Below are 26,757 nucleotides of genomic sequence, written 5' to 3'. Positions count from 1 at the left end.
CTAACTTCTACAAAGCAGAAGCTTCTTTCCATTTGTTTTCAAATTTTATATGAAGGTTTAGGGCTGGACAGCAATTTGGCCCATGGAGATAGTGAAATATTTTCTTCTTTGGTGGTGAAATCTGTAAATGGTGAATTTTTTCTTCTTCCTTCAGTGGGAATCTCAGAGTAGCCTCACACTGTTTTTCTCTGGGATGCTGTCTTGCCTTCACTTGTCTGGAGGGCAGGTACCAAGAATCAATCAGGAGTCAGTTTGCATATTTAAAGAATGGGAGTGACATGAGGGGATTGTCTCAGTGGAAACTGGGGAGAGGGACAGTTATCCCTAGGAAAGGAAGTCAACGAAAATGGGCATTCTTTCAGAATTCAACAGGGAGGAGCAATTTTAAATACAGAGGAGAGTCTGTTACTCAATTTCAGAAACCCCATGTTGAGATTCCCTGAGACACATACACCAAGATGGGACTAAAGGATCAGACTTATAAAAAAAAAACTGGAGAAGTTTTTTTATTAAAAAAAAAAACTGGAAGAAAGGTGAAGGAGCAGAAATGGGCAGAGAGCCTCAGACTGCGAGTCAGGTCCCATGTTGGTGAACAAAGAGTGGGGAGGAAAACTTGCTTAGGAAGAATGTCAGACTGCAGCACAGTTCTGAGGATGCTGTAGCTGTAAAAATGGGGAGTTGCCGAGCCAAAGTTGCCCGTTAGAGAAATCCTTCATGGGGCAGGAATGAGCCAGCATTAGCACCTCCATTCAGTTCAGTACTAGGAGCAGCGCAGGGAGGTGTGTGGCCACAGTGCTCCTGGGGTAGCAGGTAGAGGCCATCAGTCAACTGTGTTCTGTGCTGTAGGTTCTCTTGAAGTGAAACCTAAGGGGGAACCTCCATGTCTGCACCACTCTGCACCTTGATTTGTACATATCCACTTCATGTTCATTTTGGGAGCAGCCTTAAAATGATTTTAATTTTGGCTTCCTTCCTTCTTCTACCAGTCAGTCAGTTCCTGTGTCATATAGGCAAAGCCACCACAGTATCTCTATAACTACATAATAATGTTTTAAGTATCAATAATATTAACCTTTGGATTAAAATAAACATTATAAAGGGAGTTATGCAAACATTTTGAGTTGAACATTTTCAATCAGAATTATATTTGTGATATTTATTCCAAGTGTTGCATGGAGTTATTGTTCATACATTCTTATTACTGTATAATATTATCTTGCATGAATTCACCAGATTTTAGGTTTTCTGACTCTGAGTCAGAGTTCTTTTTCTCAACCATTTTTTTTGGTATAAACTGGGTTAATAGGATTGACTTTTTATTCCTAATGCCCTGCTAAGGCCTGCTATACTGGAGAACGGTAGATATCTGGCTGGGTAAAAGGGAGAAGGACAACCTTGTTAGTTTCATGTGTGGAACACTTTGGAAAGCAGAGAAAGATTGCTTTCCCTCCTTTACTGCAAAGTGAGGTTGCCGGAGCAGCAGGAAGACCCTGAAGGGCTCTTGCTGCAACAGCTGCCAGTTTTAACAACTGCAGAACAAACTCAACCTACCTTGCTAGTATTATTTTCCTCTATGGTTTATTCAATACTATTGCAAGAGAAAAGCATCATCAGGATAGGCCTGAGAATAACCATAATGTTTGAGATGCATTTGTTTCATACAACCCGATAAGTGACTTTAGAGCTCACAACTTATCACATGACTGACTGAAATTTCATGAAACATTATACCAATATGACAGCATGATTTAAAGATCAGTTTGAGGTTAAAACCAATGTTTCTGGATGTCTGTATAATTTGCAATTGGCTTGCTAATTTTTGGAAACATCAAGCATTTGCATTTGCATTGTGAATGAATGGGAATTAGTCATCATGTTTTATTTCTTCTAGGTCCTTTAGCATGTTCTCTTCTCTGCTGGCCTTTTCTCATGTTCTTCACTCTACTTGGAGTGCTTTTATCCCTGCTTGTTGGGGTGTTCTCCTGTCCTTTAAGGCCTGTTCTTCAGCCATGAAAGAATGGCACCTGTCCTTCCTCTGAAACTCATGGGAGCTCTCATCTAACCCTTCTCCTTATCTCATTGTTATTTGCATATTGATTTACTGCTCCCTTTACCAAAAAGAAAGACCTTCACCATAGGAATTATCTCTTAAATATATTTAAACTTGTTATTCATTAAATTTATTTTGATTCCATGTTTTCCAAAATTTTTTTTTAAACTCTATTGGGAAAGCACTACAGTAATGAATCAATACAGTAGAGTTAATGCAACTAAGAGAAAATAGGGCTTAGGAAAGCAGGAAGCCAATAAGCCAACCACAGTAACTGTGCTTAAATCTCAACTTGGCGCCAAACAACCTGGGCCTCCAGAACAAAGTGGCATATTATTATCTAGCCCTCATTATCATAAAAGAGAAGAAGAATGGTTCCTTTGCAGAAAACTGATTCACCTTGGCCATAAAGTTCAAGAAAACTCTCATACTGTACTTTACATAGATGTTAGTCAGTAGCATAATTGTATCCTTAACTAACTCCATGAATCTTTATTGAGGCCCTACTAAGTGCCTTTGAGTGTTTCATTTTGCTAATTTGGAGGAGGGGGAAGGGCAGGTGAAATAAAAACTAACGTCGCTTGTTTAACAAGTGAGAGGAGGACAGACAAGTAAGCAGAATGTTACATACTGATAAGCGTTTTAGTTGAAATAAGCTTAGAATTACTCTGTATAGGAGCATCAACCCAGAGAAGGAGGATTAAGGGAGAGTTCACTTGAGGAGATGATTCCTGATGTTGGAACCAAGCTTTGAAAACCATTTGAAGGTTATCTCAAAGAATGCGGTTGGTGTTGAAAGTGGAGAAAGCCAAAGACAGGACAGAGACAACAGGAGTTGTAGGCCCCAGAAGCAGCATGTGCAAAAGACTCAGGGACAAAAGAGAGCATGGGGCTTCTCAGAGGCTAAGGTTTTGAGCAGGACCTTAACCATGAAGGGCCTCATATTCAGGTTAAGCAATTTTGCATGATGCCTGAGAGGTTAAAGAACTTCGCCAAGTTTGATGTCAGGAATTGACATGATTAGATTGTTAATTTTGAAATATCATGGTAGAGGCAGGATGGAGATATGAATTAAAACTGAGCAAGACCAGAGAAGCTTGTTAGAAGGTGTCTGAAGCAGAGATATTATGACAGTAATAATATTGCTCCCACCAGGATGCTAATCAACGGTGTCCTCTATAATAATAAAGAATAAATTGAGAGTTATTTCACTTAACTGCTTCTTTTCATGGCCTGCAACAAAAACACTCAGCACTACTTGGAAGTAAAGTTGATGTTTGTATAGATACGTTAAGGACACAATGGAAAACTGTCCTTAATGATGGAATTTCTTTCTCTCTTCAACAATTTTATTAGAACTGTCATATGCTTGGATCTTCAATGAATACCCATCGTTTGTTGAAGAAGATAGTCGGAGATTTGTCTCCCAGGAGACAGGGCACCTCTACATATCTAAGGTGGAGCCGTCTGATGTGGGAAATTACACATGTGTGGTGACAAGTATGGTGACAAATGCCCGAGTGCTGGGCTCTCCAACTCCTTTGGTGCTACGTTCTGATGGTAATGAAACTTCTTCAAGTGCACTTCTGAGAGTAAATGGTGCTGAGGCTGCAAACAAAAGCAATTGGGAAAATGTAAAAAGTACATCTAGAAGAATTGTCACTTCATGTTTTTTGGCACAGACTATTTTATGAGTACAGTGACAAAAATGATTTGATAACTCATAGTCCTTATGCATAATTCTTACCCAGGGGAAGCTTCATAATTTGCAGGGACCAGTGCAAAGTAAAAATGAGTGGCCCCTTGTTCAAAAATCATTAAGAATTTTAAGACAGCAATGGCAAAGACTTATACCAAGCATGAGACCCTTCTGAGCCCGGGGCTTGGGTTGCACTCCCATGAAGTCACCTATCCTGACTTTTGCCAGCTTGAGGTTTTTAAAGCTCTGGATATTTTGTTGTAGGCTAAATATCATCACTAAAGAAACCATTAAAGAAAAATATCTGTTTCATCAACACCTTGATGGCCATTTAAGGGGAGTCTATGAGCTGCCGAGGAAGCAGATCCGTAAGCCTGGGTAGTTGACCCATTTACACAAAACCATATCTGATACAGCATAATGCTATGACCACAAAGCATTGAAGCACTTTTTTCCAGTCAGTTATAATTGAATTTGACCTTTCCCATTTATTAAGTCATTGTTTCTTAACTCCAGGGAGCCATTTAATAAGTTTAAGATTGGTATCTCTGCTACTAGGGTATCATTAAGTAAATTCCCTGCCATAATTTTTGTTCTTTAGGGAAATTTCAGGAAGCAATAATATATTATATATTTCAGTTTGACTAGCAATGTCAAAATTGAATACACAATTTCAAAGCCTCCCATTTTGTGTAATGTAAAGGCTCAGTGGTTTTCTTGGAACTGCTCTGTACGTGGTAACCTATGAATCAGCAAATCCAAAGTTCTTAAATGTTTATTAATATTGCATGTTTGACCCAAGTTAGTTCAGGTTTTTTAAAGCTCTGGATATTTTGTTAGAGGCTAAAAAGCACCACTAAAAACATTATTAAAGAAAAAAATCTGTTTCATCAACAACTTGATGGCTGTTAAAAGGGAATCTGAGCTGCATAGACTAAATTTTATTTAATTGAAATCACTAGAAGAGCTGGTTCAAAATGGGAGCAAAAGAAAGTTTTATTTAAGAAAAACGAGGCAATTCTAAAGGAAATATTGAAACGATTAACTTTATATTGTGGATTTATAGGTGTGATGGGTGAATATGAACCTAAAATAGAAGTTCAGTTTCCAGAAACTCTTCCAGCAGCTAAAGGTTCGACTGTGAAATTGGAATGTTTTGCCCTTGGAAAGTAAGTTTTATAACATTTACTCCTATGTGCTGAAATATTAGGTTGCTATAAGAAATCAGGATGGTTTTTGAAAGACTCTTCTTTTTTATTTTCTAAAATTTACTTTCATTTTGAGGCAAAGGAAAAACAAAATGCAGGGGAAATACACATATAAAATTGAGTTTGAAACTTTAATATTCAAAGTCGGTTTGAAGAAAATTACTCTGCCTGCCTAATTTCATAAAATAAATTGGTGGGTTTTTTTTTTTCTTGTTCATTTGCTGTAATCTAATATAGTGGGTCTGTATTAGGCTTTTTTCTCGAAATCATGTCAAGAAAAATGCAGTTTATTTTATTAAAATATCAACTTAAAGAGTTAAGTTAAATCTTTTTATCAGGTTTATATAATTGACCATTGAAAGTGGTTTTCTGCATTTAAAATCCTGTGCCTTCTTGTTCAATCTTAGAAGCTTTATTTTCTCAAGTTGAAAAGGCTTCCAGACAATAGCAGACAACTTGACGATTTTCTTCTTAGTCCCATACCTCAGATTAATTGGAGAAGAAGTGATGGGCTGCCATTTTCCAGCAAAATTAAATTAAGGAAGTTCAGTGGTGTGCTTGAAATCCCCAACTTCCAACAGGAAGATGCAGGTTCCTATGAATGCATTGCTGAGAATTCACGAGGAAAAAATGTTGCCAGAGGGCGTCTCACTTACTATGGTGAGCATCTGCTTTGGGCAAATTGGAGTTTTTAGCTTTTACTTTCTCATCTATAAAATATGGTTGTTATTTAGGGGTGAGAGATTATAGCAGAATCCCAATGTTCCACTTGTTGGTTAAACATTTTGTTCAACATTTTGTTAAGTGATGATAAACATTGATCATAGGGGGAATTAAAAAGAAATAAATTTTTGTAATGAAGTTGGCGACATAATATATTCATTTTGCATTTTAAAATGATTCATGCAAAGATAAAATATTTCATATTTTTTTCCTAAGAATAACCTCTCACACACTTAAACACATTAGAGAGAGATCTCTTTTCTGTCTGTCTTCTCCTCTAGAAACAGGTTTTGTATCTTTCTTTGTTACCTCTACTAAAGAGAAAAAAAAAAAACTGCCTTTTGGGAAAAGTTGCAATTACTGTATTAAACAAACCACATGAACTCTGGCTCTTGTTGAGTTCTTCAGGGTTATTCTATCCCTTCCAATAATGTATCTGTACTCTGTTTGCTGCCTTTAATTTGCAATCACTTTTATTTGATGTACTGCTCAATTTGGGTAAGGAAAGAATAATAATGTCACCTTTATTTAGAGTCTATTTGTAGGAAAATTAGATTGCCTTTTTTTGAAACTTTTTTCAAACCTCTTATTTAAAGAAAACCAGGTTTTTGATGAAAACATGACTTAGAATAAATATATAATTTTACAAAATGGACTTATAAAATATATGGAGACATATATATTCAGCTCAGTGAATATATATTTGCACTTTAATCATTAGAAACATTGCAAAACTAGTGGGAATTGACCACTCTTGTAAAAGGTAAATTGCATTATATTCTATTTATTTTAGAATTTGGAAATTGAAACATCTTGCAACACGTCCTTGGATAGCATATGTGCATGTTGCAAGGAAGAAAAGTTTACAAAGGCAAATACTAAAATTGTAGGTCTTATGACACCCCGCCTTGAAAAATATGAAGTCTACCAGTGCATTACTTCTGGCATGATTAACACTTGTTATTATATTGTAAGATTTTAGGATCTGTCAGAAACAAAATGGAGGCATTGTTTGGTAGCATGAGTCATTCTGTTTTGTAACTCTCCCATCTTGTTGCTTGATTAGTTTAGAATGTATATAGCACAGAACTTACCCAGGTTTCAAGGTCTTTGGGTTCCTAGGATTCTATGGAAATAGGGGGTGAGGGAGCAAGCACTTAACCCATGTGACTGTCCAGCTCTAAGGCCCCAACAAAGCAAGTAACCTTTTCTCATACTCTAGCTTAGTTCCTTCTTTCTGCGCAACCACTACTTGATCTAGGATAAGAAGTGACCATTATGGGAACACACAGGATATTCCAAATGTATTAATGTTTTAGTAGAAATATTTTTAGCTCTATATAACAGAAACCCTGTATACATAATAAACAATTGTATGCTTCATATGATGAGGAAATCCAAAGCTAAATTGTCATTTAATTACCTTATCGTCAGGCCACGACCCAGTTTCTTTGTGATTACTTTTTCTGCCCTTGTCTATTTTTTTTTCCTTTTTCTGCATGTTAGTTTCCATTATGATCACAAAATGGCTGCCAGCAGTGACTAGCACATCAGTTGTTACTCATCCTTCCTTTCTCCAAAACATCTAGAAGTCCTCTCCTCAAACCTCACTGGCTACATGTTCATTCCTAAACCAATCAGTGGCAAGGAAAAATTAGATTAGACAATTAAGTGCTTCACTTTGGAACAGAGAATAATGTCATGTTTCTATAGACAATGTGAGGTGATGGAAGAGTGGACAACTGAATTAAAAATTGGTGTTATTTTAGGAATAAGGAAGAGAGGAAATGAATGCACAATAGAAAACCAACAGTGTCTGCTATACTTAGTAAAAGAGGTAGACTATTGCTTTAGTCCATTGTGTAGGTAATATGATACACACCTAAAAAATAAATCAGAAATTAATGGCATAAAGCATTTCATGGAAGTTGCCTTACAATTTCTGTTTAACATCAATATATTAAGTAGAGGCCATGTAGTTCTCTGGTTATCTGCTCTAATATTTCATGTAAAAAATAGTCTATAGAATATTTGCATCTCATATGATGGAATAAAGGGAGAAATCAGAATTGATGTGGCAGTTATGATTTCAGGATTTTTTAGTCCAGCGAATTATCCTCCCATTTGGAGAAGAGTATTACTATGGGAAGCTTGTGGGATTTTTTTTTTTTTTTTTAGAAACTCGGGTCTCTATAAGAGGCTGATGTGTGAGTCTATTCACAGTCATGTTCCATCTCAGGCTGATCATTCCTGAAAGAAGAAGAAAATGTGTTTTAATATAGAGAGAAGTGATTTGGTACTGAACTACACTTCATACTGAGCAAGTTATATATATATATATATATACACACACACACACACACATAAAAGAGAAAACTTAGACCAATACATTTTCTGTAAAAGCTAAATAACCATAGTTTCTTTTCAGTTTCATTTATAAAAAAGTAATTTTATGAGCTAGAAATGGAAAGACAAATCTTCCCATGGTTGCAATTAAATAGAAATAGATAAACTGTTTCTCCATATGGAGGATGCAAATGTGAATCCCACAGTACACATCACATGCATAATGCAATGTGAAACCAGTAAGACTTCTCACCTCCCAGTTTTGGATTTAAAACACAAGCTGAGACTTGGCTGGATATACTGTATATAGTAAGTGACTTTCATTGTAAGTGGTACGATGCTTTCATCTGTAAAATGAATTTTCCAAATACCCTCTAAAGCATAAGTTGAAAATGATAAATCCACTTGATTGAACTTATTTGCATACATAATTTAAAGTTGCATCAGTTACTTCTTTTTCTGGCAAAAAATCACATGATTGAAGTTGAACCAACTTATCCATCTTTTCCTGCTTTGATCTTAATTCACTCAGAGGTTCTTAAGATGCTCACTGGTTTGTATTTAATTAAGTTATTTCTAACTTGTGGAAAATATTTTTTGCTCGGCTGTAGAAGTTTCTCTCCTATGGATGTTAATTTTTAGTTCATAATTAAGAACAATATATGCTGTCATTCACTTATTAAGTCATCATCAGTTGTGATCTCATGATTCAAAAATACACTTGGAAAACAAAATCAGTTTTGTGTACCTGTATTACTGTCTACTAATAGATATCTAAATAATATAGTACAGTGCTCAGAATTTTGAAAATAGAGAAAGCATAATTAATTTGCCTTAGGAAATAACAGATTGCAACTTCCATCCTCAAATGTAGAAACGTTTCACACAGCCAATGAGTAGATACTTAGTGAATAAAATATAATTCTAGCCTCTGTTCTCACTTCAATCTGTTACTCATTATCATGTCCATTTCTATTAATCCAGGTAAGATAATAAAATAATAAATACATTTTATTTGCTGGGTGGTTTACATTTCTTTTCTTCTCCCTTTTCTTTCATTGAAGCAAAGCCCCATTGGGTTCAACTCATAAAGGATGTGGAAATAGCCGTGGAGGACAGTCTTTATTGGGAATGCAGGGCGAGCGGCAAGCCCAAGCCTTCCTACCGATGGCTGAAAAATGGAGCAGCCCTAGTGCTAGAGGTAAGGTAACATGGACCTAAAATGGGTTTAGAGGCCTGGTAAATCCACCCTTTCCTCACTTGGTGTTTAGCAAATGCTTTCTTTAGTCCCTAGTCCCAAAATAAACTGTTGAGTTTGCACACTTTCCTTTACTTCTAAGCAGTGGTACAGGAGGAAAAATACCAAATCAAGTACCCAGTCTGCCAGTGAGGAGAGCTTTTCAGCATGGCATTTCACTGGGAAGAAGTCATGGTGTGAATTTAGTCTGTAAAATAATCTACTGTTTTTTTGGTATTGAAATTAGAGAAGGCCTTACTTTAATCAAATTTAGGATATAATTTCCTTTTCCTGTTTGACAACTTGGTGTGGCCTCTGGAGAATGAATGTATCTATTACTTGGTTACCTTGTTATGTAAGTACTTATTTTCTCCATCACTCTCCTTCTCAAGCCATGTAATTTTTGCCCTTTTTTTGTATACTAAGTCAATTGTGTTCTTTCAGTTTCCATACCCAACCTTTCATACTACCTAGAAACTCTGGTAAATATATGTGTTTCCCAGAAACCTTTCTAATCCACAGATTTTATAATGTTTTTAACTTGCATGATTTGAAAAGACATAGTGGAAACATTTCCAACTGATGGGATAAAAATTAACCTCATAAAACATTTTTTAAAGTCATGGTACATTTTTAAGAAACTTTAACTGTAGGGGAAAAAGTGAAGTGGTTGCATATTTTACCTCTGCTTTGTTATCTATTTTATGATATACTTTTGGGTTGAAGGATGTTAATTCATATTTCTAATGTGTAGCTATTGTGTAAATTAGTCTTTCACATTTAAAATAAGGAAAAGGTTAAATTTCAGGCCATCCTGTCTAATACTCTCAGAAAAATGCAGGAAGTTTATGTGTGAGTGAAATGATAGTCAGTTCATTTTTATTCTAAAGTGGTATGTTTGTTTATATGAAAGATATTTTTATTATCATCTAGGAGAGAACACAGATAGAAAATGGTGCCCTTACTATATCAAATCTAAGTGTGACTGATTCTGGCATGTTCCAATGCATAGCAGAAAACAAACATGGCCTTGTTTATTCCAGTGCTGAGCTCAAAGTTGTTGGTAAGACTGATTTTCTCTGCTCTTTTCTTAATTTTTTGTCTTAAATCCTTCATTGTTTCCAGAAGCAGTAATATTTACTTTTCACATTAGGTTCCTACATCTAATAATATCTACAGTATTACAACACGATCATTCAGTTTCTAATCAAGGCATACCTTTTAACAGTTTCTAAGGAAAAACAGCAATTATGGCCAGAATTGAGGACTAAGGGTTAAGTTAATCGACAGTAGGAATCAAATATTGGCATAAGATATCCTTATCCACCTCCAATATTACCAACTAAGCAAAGCTTTTTAGGAGAATAAGTGATTTTGGTGTTCCCCGTTGCTGGTCCGTAATAGCAAATACCAAAATTTGAATCAATCGTATTTGATTCAAAAGAGTTGCCTTTGCCTTTAGTGGCTCTGTTAGAAGCTTGACACATTGGATACATTGAGGCTTTCATTGTCCAAGGCTCCACTGCTTGAAATTATAGATGATCTTCTTCTTGTACTTTAGGTACAAGAGAAAAAGAAAATGTTCTATCATGTTTAAAGCAATTGTCCAGAAGAATATTTACATTACAAATGATTGAAAATCCAAGCAAAACACCATGGCATAGTGTAGCATAGCACAAATGAATGGAAGGAAGGGAGGAGGGGAAGAGGAGCAGGAGGGCTTGCTGATCAGTCCATGTTATTAAAATGGAGAATTTGGATTTCAGCATAATTTGGTCCACTGTTCAAATATCATCACCATTATCAGGTTCTATATGATGTTTCCCAACAAAATGAATTTATTACCACAGTCATTCCAGTGGAAGAAAGACGGCTGTCTTAATTGCTCAAAGGGAAGTCAAAGTGTTGCATGCCATTGGCCCCATATAGCCTGATTTGGGTTAATACTTGTTTCTGAACCAATCCATATGGTCAGCAAGTGATAAGGCCCTGCATGATTTAAGTCAGTGTTTCTCAACCAGGGACAATTTTGCCCTGAGGGAAATTTAGAAATGTCTGGAGATATTTTTGGTTGGTGTGGGGAGGTAGAGGACCAGTGTGTGGTATTAGCATATTGTGGGTGAAGGACAGAGAGGCTGCTAAATATCCTACAGTGCACAAAATAGCTTCTCACAAAAGATAATTATCCAGCCCAAAATGTTATATGTCAAGAGGGATTGAAAAAACCCTGCTTTAATGGGCTCTCTCATCTCTAGTGCCTGGCAGTTAGAAATGCATCATCTGTACCAGGAGGAATGATGCCTGGAGGGATGATCAACTGAAAATCTGGCTGCTGTTATCCATGACAGAGAAGTAGCATATTATGACAAAAAGAGGGAGGAGTTTGCATATAAGTCTTAACTTGAAAGACTGTAATTATACTGCAATAAATTAAGCTGATGAGCCATAGTTTATCCATCTTTAAAATGGGTGGAGTCCTACTCAATGTACTGTGTGGGCTTGTTGTGTATGAAGAAATACGAGGTGCGTAAACAAAAGATTGTATTCAAATATAAACAAGTTTTTGTTTTAACAAAAATCACTCTTTTACGATTTTTAATTTTTAAGGCCAACAACCTCTGGATACCATGTTTTCTTTACCACAATCACATGTATAATTATGTAATATGATTCACTCTAAGATTTCCACTAATCAAATAAATAAATTGTATTCACTTGGATTTGCCATAAGACACAGCATTAGCTATTTGGGAAATGCAGTAGGTTTTTAATGTTTTTCACATTTGCAGTAAAAGGAAGAGTGATTTTTTTTTTATTAACATACCCTTTCATTCCAATGATACAATATTATGTATCTTAAATGTTCAAGTGTTGTTTCAGGATTAACATCCCATGTATTATTAGCAAATGTAATATTTTCTACACATTATTATATTTCATGCAATATTATAGCATTTAAAATAATATGTGCGTAATATTATTTTTCCCCAGTTTGGAAGTTCAACCTAACAATTTGAACATTTTATCGTGGAACTTGATACATGCATATGTATGAGAATATTAATTCAGTGCTTAGCCTCTGTTCTCAAAGTTTTGCTGAGCTTTGTTGAATGCTAGGCACTGTACCAAGTGCTATGTCCTAAAGGTTAGCAAGAGAGACAACCCTATTCCTGTCTTCGTGGAGCTAACATTTAAAAACATTCTATACCAAATGTTTTCCTTTCATTTAATAAACACATGATTGAGCTACTTTGAATCTTCACCATAAACTAAACATTGCTGTATAAAGTAATTGTCTCACGATTTAGACTTGCTAGAAAACATAATAACATGAATTATCCTGTGTGTGGCACACAATAAGCCAAGTAAATCAAGCACTGACACCCTGAATGTAAAGACAACTTTTAAAACTGTAAAAGTGGACCTTTGAAATTGACAAGAAGTTTTGTAAATTATCCACCTCTCCTTCTCTCCTTTCTTGCCTTTCAGCTTCTGCTCCAGATTTTTCAAAGAATCCAATGAAGAAGTTGGTTCAGGTGCAGGTGGGCAGCCTGGTCAGCTTGGATTGTAAACCCAGAGCCTCCCCAAGGGCACGCTCTTCCTGGAAGAAGGGGGATGTGAGCGTGCAGGAGCATGAAAGGTATTCTGATGTCCAGAAAAGTGGTCATTTACTTTCCTCTCACTTTCCATACTGATATCAACATAGGTTTTAAATATGAAATGAAACAAAATAGCATTTCAGTAGCATGTGAGATCTTTAAGAACTAAAATAGTAGTATTTTTGTTCTTTAATACTTTCGTAAGAGTATTCAGTTTTTTGAAATCTAAACACAGAAAATATATCCAAGGTCTTCCCACATAGAATACTTTCTCTTAACAAGGATTTTCTTCCTGAATCGCTGGGAAGACTCAACCAGAATGATGAAGGAATGTTGGTCCCAGAAGCAGATCCACATCCCAGGACAAAGAAGAGAAGGATGTATAATAACAGCACATGCCAAAGAAATACAAATATTGCCGTTATCCTATACTCAAATAATTTAGCATGACTGGTATTTAGTTTAAACAAAGGCATCCCTGATTTCCTGGCTGTAATTATCACACTGAGATGAAGAAGCAGGATGGGCTTAGTGAAAAGCACAGACTCTGGAGCTAGACCACCTGGATTCAAATCTTCATTTTTGCCTTTACTTGCTCAGTGCTGTGACCTAATCTTTCTGTGCCTCATTCCCTTATTTGTTAGTGGGAGTGATAATAGTTCACACCTAATGTCAAGAATTGTTATGTGCATGAAGTACATAAATATTAATAAAGCACTTAGGTAAACACCTGCCAGAAAGTAAGCGTAAGTATTGGCTGTTACTGCTGCTTATCTATTATAAATTTACTATATATTTATTATTTATTATTACAGTTTATTGAGTGTTTATTGCCAGGGATTATGCTCAGAGCTTGTGATAAGCAGAATAATTGGCCCCAAAGCATCCCTCTCCTTATCCTAGAAACCTGTTACTATGTTATATTACATGGCAAAAGGTAATTAAATTTGAAGGTAGAATTAAGGATGGAACTAAAGTCTTAGCAGTTGACTTTAAAATAAGGAGGTTATCCTGGAGTATCTGGGTGGGCCCAAAGTAATCACCTGAGCCCTTAAGAGAGGAAGAGGAAGGCAGAAGGATTGGTCAGAGAGCTGTGATAATCACAGAAGAGGCAGGAGAGACCTGAAGCCTGAGAAAGACTCTGATGAGTGTTGCTGGCTGTGAAGATGAGGGAAGGGGCCAGCAGTAAAGAAAACAGGGACCTCGGTTCCATGACCACAAGAGGCTGAATTCCACCAACAACCTGAATGAGTACAAAATGATTCCAGATTCAGAAGGAACACAACCCTTCTGAATGTTGATTTTAGCACAGTGAGACCTATACTGAACTTCTGACCTCCAGAACTGTAAGAGAACAAATTGATGTTGTTTTAGGTCATCAGGTTTGTGGTCATTTATAACAGCAATAGGAAACTTAACACAGAACACTAAGTGAATTATCACTTTTAAATATTTCTGCAGCTAATGAAAAAACAGAAACTTAGTGGAATTAATTTGCCTGAAGTCACATAGCCAGGATTGGGAGCCATTCTGTTTGACTCTAGGATATAACCACTAAGCTTTATCAGTGCCACATTTTGTACAGGGAGCCCAGAATCTTTGAGGTGGTCTCAGCCATTGAAGTCATAGAGTCCAAATTATTACTTTGGAAATGAAAGGAATACAAACAAACAATAAAACCTTGGGCCAAGAAATGTGGATTTGCTTTTCTAAAATATCACAGCATCAGATTGCACATGACCAGGTTGAACGGCTTTTAGATTATAGGCCCAAAGGTATATTTAGACAAGTTGGTTACAACAGCACAATCTGCAGTTCCTCCAGTATTTAGCCGAAGATGCCTTCATTAAAAGGCAGACACAGCAGGATGACAAGATAAAATTGTGAATTGAGTGGTTCACCATAATCCAACCAAATGCTTGGCTGCACAGAATAGATTTCTGGAACAGGAGGTTAATTAGTGATTTGCAGTTTGATTTTGTAAGCCAGTTTAAACAACTACAGGCTTGTGGCACAAACTAGTTAATTTTGGCTATGCTAGAAGTTAACTCTTCATATGGAGCTGATGACATTTTTGTGTTCAAAAATTTTTTAATCGATTCAATAATATACGTGAATTAAATAGAGATTATTTCCCATGGATATCAATGCTTTGTACAATGCTAAATCAACTTGTCCTCATAGTAGCAAATATAGTAGGTAGAGGCTTTTAATCTTAATTTTTAAAGGGGATAAAAGGATTAAGAGATTTAGCTAGTGATACACAAGGAGATATTTATATCCACATTGTATAGCGATGGTGCTGGTAAAAGTGTGTAAGTTCCAGGATCTAACCTGGAATTTCTGATTTAGCCACTTAATACTTTAACCTATACTTAATACAAGTTTAGATTCGTGGCACAAACTATTTAATTTTGACTATGCTGGAAGTTAACTCTTCCTTTAGAACTGCTGACATTTTTGTGTTCGAAGATTTTTGAACACAAAAATTTAGTGTCATTAGATTAGCTATGTAATACCTCTGAACCTCCGTTTCCTCTTCCATAATATAGAGATAATATATCCTTCCTTACATAGTCACTGCAAAATCAGGATTTAGCCTGATATTTGTACATATACATATACCGATCTATAAGAATGAGATCATGTTATAAATAAAATTTTGAAAGTAAAAGTGGCTGAAAAAGAATTTTTTTGTTTGTTGGTTGGCCGTTCATTGGTTGGTTGGTCACTGTGAAGGCTGACAGTCAAGGCTACCTGGACTCTCCATTCGGCAGGGATGCAGGCCCTGCTGTCTTGCTGTCCCACCACTCTCAACTCATGAACCAAAACCACTGTTTTGTGCCGGCCTCCCAGTGACATCCCAGGCAACAGCAAGGAGGAAGGTAGAAATAAGAATACACAACCCAAATGTCCAACAATGATAGACTGGATTAAGAAAATGTGGCACATATACACCATGGAATACTATGCAGCCATAAAAAAGGATGAGTTCATGTCCTTTGTAGGGACATGGATGAAATTGGAAACCATCATTCTCAGTAAACTATCGCAAGAACAAAAAACCAAACACCGCATATTCTCACTCATAGGTGGGAATTGAACAATGAGATCACGTGGATACAGAAAGGGGAATATCACACTCTGGAGACTGTGGTGGGGTAGGGGGAGGGGGGGGGATAGCATTGGGAGATGTACCTAATGCTAGATGACGAGTTAGTGGGTGCAGCGCACAAGCATGGCACATGTATACATATGTAACTAACCTGCACGATGTGCACATGTACCCTAAAACTTAAAGTATAATAAATAAATAAATAAATGAATCAAAAAAAAAAAAAAGAATACACTTCCTTCCCTTTAAGAGTCTTCCCAGAAGTCCCATACAACACTCTTCCTTATACCATACTAATCAGAAATTCATGCCCTGGCCACATTTAACTGCAAGAGAAACTGGGAAATACAGAATTTTTTTTTTTTTTTATGGACGGGAATGCACCCAATAAAAAAAATTGAGATTGTGTTTTTAAGGAGAGAGAGGAAAATAATTGCTAACCCAGCAGTGTCTCGTGGTAATAAAAGTTAGTTCTCTATCCCTTTCAAGCCTTCTGACACTCTGCTTTGTATGATATATTTCTAATATCTCCCGTACAGATCATAAGCTTTCATATATGAAGATATCCTTAAAAAGAGGGAACATATTTAAGAGAGGTCCATGGTGTTCCAATCCTCCTTAGATCTGTGGTTTGAATTTTGTTTTTATCTTTTTGGACAGCAAAAAACACTGATGAGCCAGGGCCTTGATGCTTAGGGAGAAGCCTGCTAGAAGCAATTATCGAACAAGTTGCGGACTTGAACCTTCTCCAAGTCCATGGGAAATCAGAGTGGCCGCAGTCATCACTTGGCAACGAAAGCCCCATATCCATCCCTCTTAACTTGGTCTGCAGGCTTCAGCCAAATCAGAAAAACACATTAAATGGTAGATTTATTGTGGTTGTTAGATCATGCATTGTTACAACTTTAAAAATGCAGATTCAATCTTATTTGAAGGAGAAATGAATTCATTGGTGCATTAAAGAATAGAAGACAATTTTTTAATGGGATATTTATGACAAAATTTGAACTGTATTTGATTTTTTAGTTTTTTTAAGTGGTTAATTTGGACTTGTCGGTGAATAAGAAACTTATGATAAAGATGAAAGCTTTCTCTAGCCTAACATAGAGGCCACTGGCAGCAAATACATTTTGATTAAGCCAATATTCTATATATGTATCATTCAAGGTCTAAATCAGAAGACAATCAAAGGATTAAATACTTTTCTTAAGCACTGAATAAACTGAGGCCGGGTGCAGTGGGTCACGCCTGTAATCCCAGCACTTTGGGAGGCCAAGGCGGGTGGATCACCTGAGGTCAGGAGTTCAAGACCAGCCCAACCAACATGGAGAAACCCTGTCTCTACTAAAAATACAAAATTAGCTGGGCGTGGTGCTGCATGACTGTAATCCCAGCTACTTGGGAGGCTGAAGCAGGAGAATCACTTGAACTTGGGAGGCAGAGGTTGCGTTGAGCCGAGATTGCACCACTGCACTCCAGCCTGGGCAACAAGAGGGAAACTCCTTCTATTAAAAATAATAATAATAATTGGATAAACTGATAAATGTGCCTTCTGTGTAAATCGTATAATAGATTTGAATAATCGGCCAGGCACGGTGGCTCACGCCTGTAATCCCAGCACTTTGGAAGGCCGAGGCAGGCGGATCACGAGGTCAAGAGATCGAGACCATTCTGGCTAACACGGTGAAACCCTGTCTGTACTAAAAAAATACAAAAATAATTAGCTGGGTATGGTGGCATGTGCCTGTAGTCCCAGCTACTCAGGAGGCTGAGGCAGGAGAATGGCGTGAACCCGAGAGGCGGAGCTTGCAGTGAGCCGAGATCATGCCACTGCACTCCAGCCTGGGCGACAGAGCGAGACTCCGTCTCAAAATAAATAAATAAATAATCATAATCCACCTGGTTTATAAAGTTTTATAGCAGCACAATAACAGCTTTGCAATTATGAATCAGCCGTGATCATGTGGATCTCAGTCAGTGAGGCACCTAAATTATAGAATCGCTTTGAAGAAATGAGAGTTGTTTCTTTCAAGTATGGAGAGCATTTCAAGCTAGAGTAGTAAATGGATTACTGCCCAACAGAGGTCTTCAAAAAGCTGCTATGAGTAGATAACAAAGGCTTATCCTGCAAAAAGTGATTCCTGGGCTCTCACAGTTAAGTTCACATTTGCAAATACCTTGAGTACCTACTATATGCTAGGCACTAGGTATTTGTTATTTATCAGATACATCTATGCCATTGTTTGTAGCTTTTCAGGGTATACAGACAGGTAACAGGACAGGTACAATAAAACTCAATTGGCAAAGTACGGGATATTCAGGGAATCACCTAGGAAGGCTCTTATCTCCAAATTAGGGATCAGGACAAGCTCTCTAGAGAAGGTGATGTCTGCAGCAGGACTTGAAAGATGACCGGGGTTTTTGTTGGAGAAGAGTATTCCAGGAAGAAAGAATAGCATGTGGAAAGGTACAGAGGCCAGTCATGGTTTGGGTACTGCCTTAGTTCATTCGGGCTACTATAACAAGATACTAGATTGGGTAATTTATAAATAATGGAAGTTTATTGTTCACAGTTCTGGAGGCTGGGAAGTCTAAGAACAAGGCACCAGTCTGGTGAGGGCTCATTCTCTGATGCATAGATGGGGCCTTGTTGCTGCATCCTCACATGGTAGAAGGGGCAAGGCAGCTCCATTCAATCTCTTTTATAAGGGCACTGACCTTATACCCCTATGTCTTAATAACTTCCCAAAGGCCCCCCTTCTTAATACCATCACAGTGAGCATGAGGTTTCACCATGGATTTTGGAGGGACATATTCAGAGCATAGCAGGTACTTGAGTAACTGATTGTTCAATGGGCCTCCATTTTAAGGTGCCATGGAGGGGAGTGTTCAGAGAGAATTGGGCAGTAGAGGTAAGCAGGGGTCTTATTGTCAATGACAGTGTATACCGAATTAAGGAATTTGGGCTTTATTCCACAAGCACTGGGATGCAACAGAATAAAATCAAAGTAGAAGATGTACAGGATTAAATTTCTGTTTAAAAAAGAGGACCAGCAGGGTGCGGTGGCTCATGCTTGTAATCCCTGCACTTTGGGAGGCCGAGGCACATCGATCATTTGAGGCCAGGAATTTGAAACCAGCCTGGCCAACATGGTGAAACCGCATCTCTACTAAAAATACAAAAATTAGCTAGGCATGGTGGCACACTTCTGTAATCACAGCTACTGGGGAGACTGAGGCATGAGAATTGCTTGAACCCAGGAGTTGGAGGTTGCAGTGTACCGAGACCTTGCCACTGCACTCCAGCCTGGGCAACAGAGTGAGAACCTGTCTCAAAACAAAACAAAACAAAACAAAACAAAAACACTGGTACCAGCAGATGGGTTGAAGTGGTACCAGGACTGAAAGCAAGATCCCTCATTAGCAGCAATCCACCTATCTGAGCAAAACAGTATTACAGTCTGAACTAAAGAAATGACAGTGGGAATGAAGGGAAGCCTTGAGGAGTTTGAGAAAATGTTATATCAACAAGACCTGTTGATTAGAGGCATGATTTGAAGAGAAGACAGGAGTCAAGGATAAATCCTAGATTTCCAGGTTAGGATTCAGGGAGCATGGCAGACCCATTCTGTGTGACGGGGAACCTTATAGAAATGGCAGAAATGAGGGCAAATAGGATAAGTTCAGTTTGGGATTGGTTGAGTTTGAAGTACCTACTGAAAAACCAACTGGATATATCCGTGCATACAAAGGTTGACTGAATCTGGAACATAGGAGAAAGACTCAGGCTATAGAATAGAGATTTATGTGTCATGAGCCTGGAGATGGTAGCTGAGCCATTGTAGTGGATACCACTTTCTAGGAAGGGTAGATGTCTTTAAATGGTAGAGGCTGTACAGCTTGCCTCTGAAACTCTCGTACATACAAGTTATCAGTAGAGAGAACTGTGTTACAGTCTCATTTAATGATTTAGTGATTGATTTATTAAATAAATGCCAAGTCACCTGGTGCTCAACTATTCTAAACTTCATAATTACTGGCATTCAGTATTGAGTAAAGGTTTTTCTTTTTCTTATTTTGGCTTTTTTTGTTTGTTTGTTTTATATTGGTATTATACAATCCAATATTGGGTAAAGTTATTGTGCTTTTTTTCTCCCTGCAGCAAGAAACATTTTGGAATAAACAAAAATGTACTGCCTTTTTCAGTATTCAATAGTATTTCACCAGGTGTCAATGTTTTTGTGCTATTTCATTCATTCATTCACTTAAATCCACCTATTTCCAAAAGAGACAAATCAAAACTGTATGTTTTGTCTCTTTTAAGGAAACTAACATTGAAAAAGACCCTCGAGAATGAGAACAGGCGTGGTTTGTGAGAAAGAGCCAGTTGGTGTATTTTAAAGATTATTTAACTTATCTCTATCACTTAGTGGTACTTGAAACATACTAGCTAATTATTTTTTTAAATGGGGTCCTTCATTTGAATGCTATTGCTTATAATAGTAAATATTTTATTGCAATAACCTCAGTCAGAAAAAAGTAAAAGAATGGCTCATTGCTTCTAATTAACACATTAAAATTATTTCAAATGTTTTATGCAACATTTAATACTATAAAATTAAATGCCTTTTAAAGAAAGAGTGAATTTTTTTCCAAATATGAATAACTATAATCCAGGCAATGTTTTTAAAAGATATTACCCAATCTTAATGTATTTCCTGCACACAGATAAAAGCTGGCATTAAAATGCAGTAAGCATTATATGCTGTATTATTGGATTTATATGACATTTTTGAAAAAGGAGCAGTTTTAGGGAAAAAAAAAAAGTGATCACTGCTTGCCAGAGGCTGGGAGTGGGTGTAGAGGTCGACTGTCAGGGACACAGAAGGATTTTTGGGATGAGGGACCTGCTGTAGCCCATGATTGTGAGAGATGACATGACTGCATTCATCTGTTAAAGTGCACAGAACTGTGCATCAGAAAAAGGTGTATTATACTGTATTTAAATTATGCCTTAATTTTATTTTATTTTATTAATTAATTTTTTTTTTTTTTTTGAGACGGAGTCTCGCTCTGTCCCCCAGGCTGGAGTGCAGTGGCGCAATCTCGGCTCACTGCAAGCTCCGCCTCCCGGGTTCACGCCATTCTCCTGCCTCAGCCTCCCGAGCAGCTGGGACTACAGGCGCCTGCCACCACGCCTGGCTAATTTTTTGTATTTTTAGTAGAGACGGGGTTTCACCGTGTTAGCCGGGATGGTCTCGATCTCCTGACCTCGTGACCCACCCGTCTCGGCCTCCCAAAGTGCTGGGATTACAGGCGTGAGCCACGGCACCCGGCCTATGCCTTAATTTTAAAAATTACATGCAATTTTACATTCATCTCCACCCTGATCAAGTAGTTCCATAAAGGAGTTTAAAAGCTCAAGAAATGCTCCTAACTGGCCACTTTTGCCATTTGTGAAACACTGAGTAATGTGATGATGGTACTTACAAGCAGAATCTAAACTTTTGCAAATAACCAGGATGATTCTATCAGAGCCAAGACCACTTAGCATTTCTGTCATTGCCCCTCCTAGTGGCCACAGCCTCACTTTGATAAAGATGTGTCTAGAAACTCTGTCACTATCAAACAAATCTGTTTTAGGTGGCACTTCCCCTTGGCTCAAGCTTTTAAATGAAGAACAGGGATTCCTTTGCCAAAGGAATGTGTCTGTCTCCATCTCTTCCCCCTTCCCTTACACTACCTGGCTCCTCTCCTCACCGTGGAGTCCACTTTTCTTCATACTGTTCAAAATGCCGCTCCCATCTCTCTCAGCCTTCCACTGCCCCCTTCATCCAAAAAGCTTGACTTTATTTTAATCTTCTTCTACATCCGTGGTCTACCCATCAAAACAGTTGTTCCCTCGCAACTATCAGGTAGGTGTGCAAGCTCAGTGAGTTTCAGTGAATCTATCCTCAGATATGTAGCTGAGATCTCAGTGAGTCTTTTGCTTTTGTATCTTACTTGAATTTCTAACTGTTGAACCTTGAAGCACAGGGAGAATTTTATTTCATATGTGGATGCCATCACTTTTAAAAACCAGATTGATTGATGTCCCTGCCTCCTGCCTAGAAGGAAGGTACTCCATGTTGTTTTCTAATTTATCATATTGTTATTTTTCACTGGGTATTATGTCCGGCTCTGGGAATACATAGATGAATAAGAGACATCAAGGAGCCATCAAAAAGCCCACAGTCTGTTTAGAATGTGGATAACTAAACCATCAATTACAGTGGAATAGACTATACGATTAAGGTGACCATGGAAGTTATTCAACAAACCGGGACATTTTAGAAGGGAAAGGGGGCACTGTTAGTAATTACCTCCAAGACAACACATGTAAACTAGGACTGGCTGAGCACACTGGACATTCCATCCTGCCTCTAGTGAAGGTGTTTATAGAGACTCTTGCCACATGGTCTTTTAAACCAGTAAGAAGCAGAGAGAAGAAATGCTGTCTCAGCCTTGGGAAGCAGGAGAGCAGCTCCATGAGGGCAGAAATCTCATAGGAAGGGATGTAAAATGCAGCAAAGCAAAAGAGTAGGGAACATGCTGTCCAAACAGAAAGGATTACACAGGTAAGAAGCAAAACTGGGTATTTATTCTTTTATTCCAGTTGTGTCAGTGGCAAAGTTCACATATGATCGTGAAAATAAGAAAGCCTGGCTTGAGTTCTTCCACAGATAGAAAACCATTTGTCTTCTTCAAAGGAGGTGAACATTGGAGGCAGATCTCTTCTCTTAAAGGGATGATTGAGATGCCTGGGTAAATAAGCAAGAGTTCTAGAGAGTAGAGAACAGCTTCCTTCCTGACCTGGCTTCCCCAACCCATACCTCTATTTCTCTTCTGCTTTCAGCTGGAAAAAGAAAAGGAATGAGGTCCTTTGCCAATGACTCCCATACTCTATGAGAAGATTACGCTGATTTAAGAGTGAAGATAATTAGGAGAAGAGTCAATGAAATCCCAGAGTTTGGGTTTGGGATGGGGCTCATGGTGTGATGATCACCTCCTCTCTCTAATACCCTACCCTCCACCACCAGCATATACTTACAAATCTTCCCCTATTAGCCACCAGACAGCTTCAGTTTCTGTGTGGGTATTTGTATCATTATTTACATGAATTATTAATGCCTAATTGGCATGCAGTATAGGAATTGCTATGCACATTATTCACTGTGTCAGATGAAGTTAAACATACGTTTTACTTGCTTCTTTAATTTTAGCATATGGAAAGGGCAAAGCATGGAAATCAGAAAGATGTGGGTCAGATCTTGGCTGTGTCACTTGCCACCTATGGGGTGTTAGACAAGTTACATAATTCCTGAGCCTTGGCTTCCTTACTGGAAAATGAGGCCAGGAATCCTTAAACAGAGTTAGTCAGCCTCGTGGGTGGCATTTGTGTGGCACACAGTCTTAGTGAGGGATGAGTTAAAGAAATTGGTTTCTCTGATAGGCAGATAAACCCAAGGTTTCCTGTGGACAAATTATTTCCGACTTTGTCGCTGCCCCGTTTTTCTCACATTCTGTGGGACCCCCCCCCCTTTTTAAAACTCAGTGGATTGCAAAGATCAGAATAATGTGTGTAAAGTATCGGCTATAATGACTTCTCTGTAGATGCTCAGAAAAAGGTTTCTGATGCTGTTAATATGACTTTCATGTATTTATTTATCTACTTATGTCTTTACTTACTTAATTGTAGGTTCAGAGGGCAAATGTGCAGGTTTGTTACCAGGGCATATTGTATAGTGCTGGGGTTTGGGCCTCTACTGAACCCATCACCCAAATATAGTGAACATGGTACCCTATGAAAACATGGTTTTTCAATCCTGGTCTCCCTGCTTTCCTCCCCACTTTTGGAGTCCCCAAGGTCTGTTGTTTCCATATTTATGTCCATGTGTACCCATTGTTTAGCTCCCACTTTATAAGGGAGAATGTGTTTTTTTTGATTTTGTGTTTCTACATTAATTTAATTACAATAATGACCTCCATCTGCATCCTTGTGGCTGCAAATAACATGATTTCATTCTGTTTTATGGCTGTATAGTATTCCATGCTGTTCATGTACCATATTTTCTTTATCCAATACACTGTTCATGGGCAACTAGATTGATCCCATGACTTTACTCTTGGGAATAGTGCTGTGATAAACATAGGAGTACAGGTACTTTTTCATTAGAATCATTTATTTTCCATTGGGTAGATACCCAGTAGTGGGATTGCTGAGTTGGATGGTAGTTATGTTCTTAGTTCTTTGAAAAATCTCCATGCTGTTCTCCATAAGGATTGAACTAATTTACATTCCCACTAACAGTATATGTGTTCCCTTTTCTGTGTACCCTCACCAACATCTGTTATGACTTGACTTTCTAATATAGCCATTCTGACTGGTGTGAGATGGTATCTCATTGTGGTTTTAATTTGAATTTCTCTGATAATTAGTGATGTTGAGCATTTTTTCATGTTTGTTGGCTGCTAGTATGTCTTTTTTATTATTACTTAACTGTTTCCATCATGTTGCTGAGATGCCTTAAGAGTAATAAGTCTGGGCTGAAAAGAAAGGTAAGTACAGACCTTTCTTTTTTAGAACAATCAACTGAATTGCACATTATTTAAACCTTCTTAAGTAAATTCCACCCAAATGTTATTTTAAACAGATTGCTGACACATGGTCTCTAAAATCATATCAACTAAAATTTTGCAGCTAACCATGCAGTTCTTAGATCCATATTTCAAATTTGGTTTTATGGATCATAGAAGTTAAGGCCACCTTAAAATATATTTTGTCAGTGTTGTGATTTTCCTTGGGGAATGCAGGTTAATGAATCTGAATGTGCTGGGGATTTGAATCTACTTCAAGCCAGTTCGTTGTTAGAACTGGTTAAATAATTCATATCTTTGCCCAATATAAATGTTTTATTTACAGGGAGTAACTACCCATACCATATTATTTTGGTCATACAGCATTTCTCACTCAGGCCCAAAAATCCCACATGCATTTAACCATAGACAAATCCCTGTTCTGTTTCCCTGCTCTCGCTTGAAATTCAAAGAAAAAAAATTAACGCAATCATAGAAATGCCCAATATCATTACATGCTACTTTTGCATTTTTTTTTCTTCTAATATTTTTAAGATGGGGGAAAAGGAGCTTTCTCTAGAAGTAAGAAAATTGACTGTTTTAACAAAATCAAGGTGCAGTACAAGAGTTCATGTATCATTACCTTTTGAATAATTTTGAAAAGAAAGGAGAAGAGAAAGAAGCAGAATTCTCCTTGCATTCTGTATTTGTAGTCTTGTGGTTTTCTCTGGCTGGAATGTCTCTTCTTCTCAATCTAGAAAACCCTTACATATCAGTCAAGGTCCAGCTTTATTGTTACTTGCTATGGGAAGCCTTCCTGGAGCTGAATAGGCAAGATTAATTGCTCTTTCTTATGTTTTACCACTTTGGTTTCTTTATATATTCAGTAGTATCACTTAACACAGTGTATTATGTCTGTTTGTGTAGAAGACCATCTCACCTGTATTCTTGCAAAGCCTTCACCTTATCCCTCTTTGTACCCTAAGCCTCTGCTCTGTACATGTTTGTTCATTTCAACATTCATTTATTCTTCAAATATTTATTGAACATCCACTGTTCCCATTAACTTTTGCTGCATAACAAATCACTCTAAAACATTTTTTTTTTAAGAGACAGGGTCTCGCTGTGTCACCCAGACTGGAGTACAATGACATGATCATAACTCATTGCAGTCTCCAATTCCTAGGCTCACATGTGTCTCCTGCCTCAGCCTCCAGAGTGGCTGGGACTACGGGCATATGCTACCACACCTTGGTAATTTTTATATATTTTTTATAGAGATGGGGTCTCAGTGTTTTGCCCAGGCTGGTCTCAAACTCCTGGCCTCAAGCAGTCCTCCTGCTTCTGCCTCCTAAAGTTCTAGGATTACAGGCATGAGCCACCATGTGCCCTGCTAAAACAATGTAATGGTGTAAAGCAACAATCATTTTATCATCTCTCAAGGTTTCCATGGGTCAGACATTCCGGCAGAGATTGATTGACAAGGCAGTATTTGCTCAGTGTGTCTCCTGTGGCTGCAGTGGGATGGGGGCTGGAGACAGCAGCTGGAAGATAGGTGTACATTACAGTCTCTCCTCTCATGAAGCCCGAGGCCTCTGCTTGTGGTCTCTCCGCATGGGCGAGTGTAGGCTTCCTATGCTATCATGGCCTCAGCGAGAGTCATAATGCCTACCTAGGGCAGCTAAAGGCATTAAGAATGAATGTTCAAGCTAGCAAGGTGGAAGCTGAATTGCCTAGGCTCTGAAGACACCATCACTTTCCCTGCATTCCACTGGTGACCAGTGAGTCACAAGCTATCCAAATTCAAAGGGAGAGAAGTTAGACTTTACTTTTTCCCCCTCAGTTTTATTAAGGTATACTTGACAAGTAAAAATTACATATATTTAAGGAGCAGAAGGTAACATTTTGATATATGTATACATTGTGAAGTGAGTACCACAATCAAGCTAATTATCATATCATATCTATCACCGCACATAGTTACCATTTTGTGTGTGTGTGTGTTGAGAACACTTAAGATCAGCTCTCTTAGCAATTTCAAGTACATAATACAGCGCAATTAACTATAATTCCCATGCTGTATACTAGAGCTCCAGAGCTTACTCAGTCTGCGTAACAGAACCTTTGTCCTTTGACCAGCATTTCTCCATCTCCCCCATCCTCC

At 37.8% G+C, this 26,757-nt stretch overlaps 1 protein-coding gene across 2 annotated transcripts in view; it reads left to right on the top strand.

Moving 5' to 3' along the window:
- CNTN3 (contactin 3) overlaps positions 1–26,757 on the top strand; it is a 358,137-nt gene that overhangs the window by 239,516 nt on the left and 91,864 nt on the right. For both annotated transcript variants that reach the window (XM_526232.7, XM_054680802.2), the window contains 6 exons: positions 3,407–3,610; positions 4,816–4,918; positions 5,433–5,617; positions 9,091–9,227; positions 10,197–10,326; positions 12,753–12,903. In XM_526232.7, coding sequence (XP_526232.2) covers positions 3,407–3,610; positions 4,816–4,918; positions 5,433–5,617; positions 9,091–9,227; positions 10,197–10,326; positions 12,753–12,903 — 910 coding nt within the window. The remainder of the gene's footprint in view (positions 1–3,406; positions 3,611–4,815; positions 4,919–5,432; positions 5,618–9,090; positions 9,228–10,196; positions 10,327–12,752; positions 12,904–26,757) is intronic.

The sequence above is a fragment of the Pan troglodytes genome, chromosome 2, assembly GCF_028858775.2.
Source record: "Pan troglodytes isolate AG18354 chromosome 2, NHGRI_mPanTro3-v2.0_pri, whole genome shotgun sequence".
Taxonomy (NCBI): domain Eukaryota; kingdom Metazoa; phylum Chordata; class Mammalia; order Primates; family Hominidae; genus Pan; species Pan troglodytes.
The sequence above is the reverse complement of the archived record's forward strand: the minus strand, read 5'-3'. Positions and strand labels throughout refer to the sequence as shown.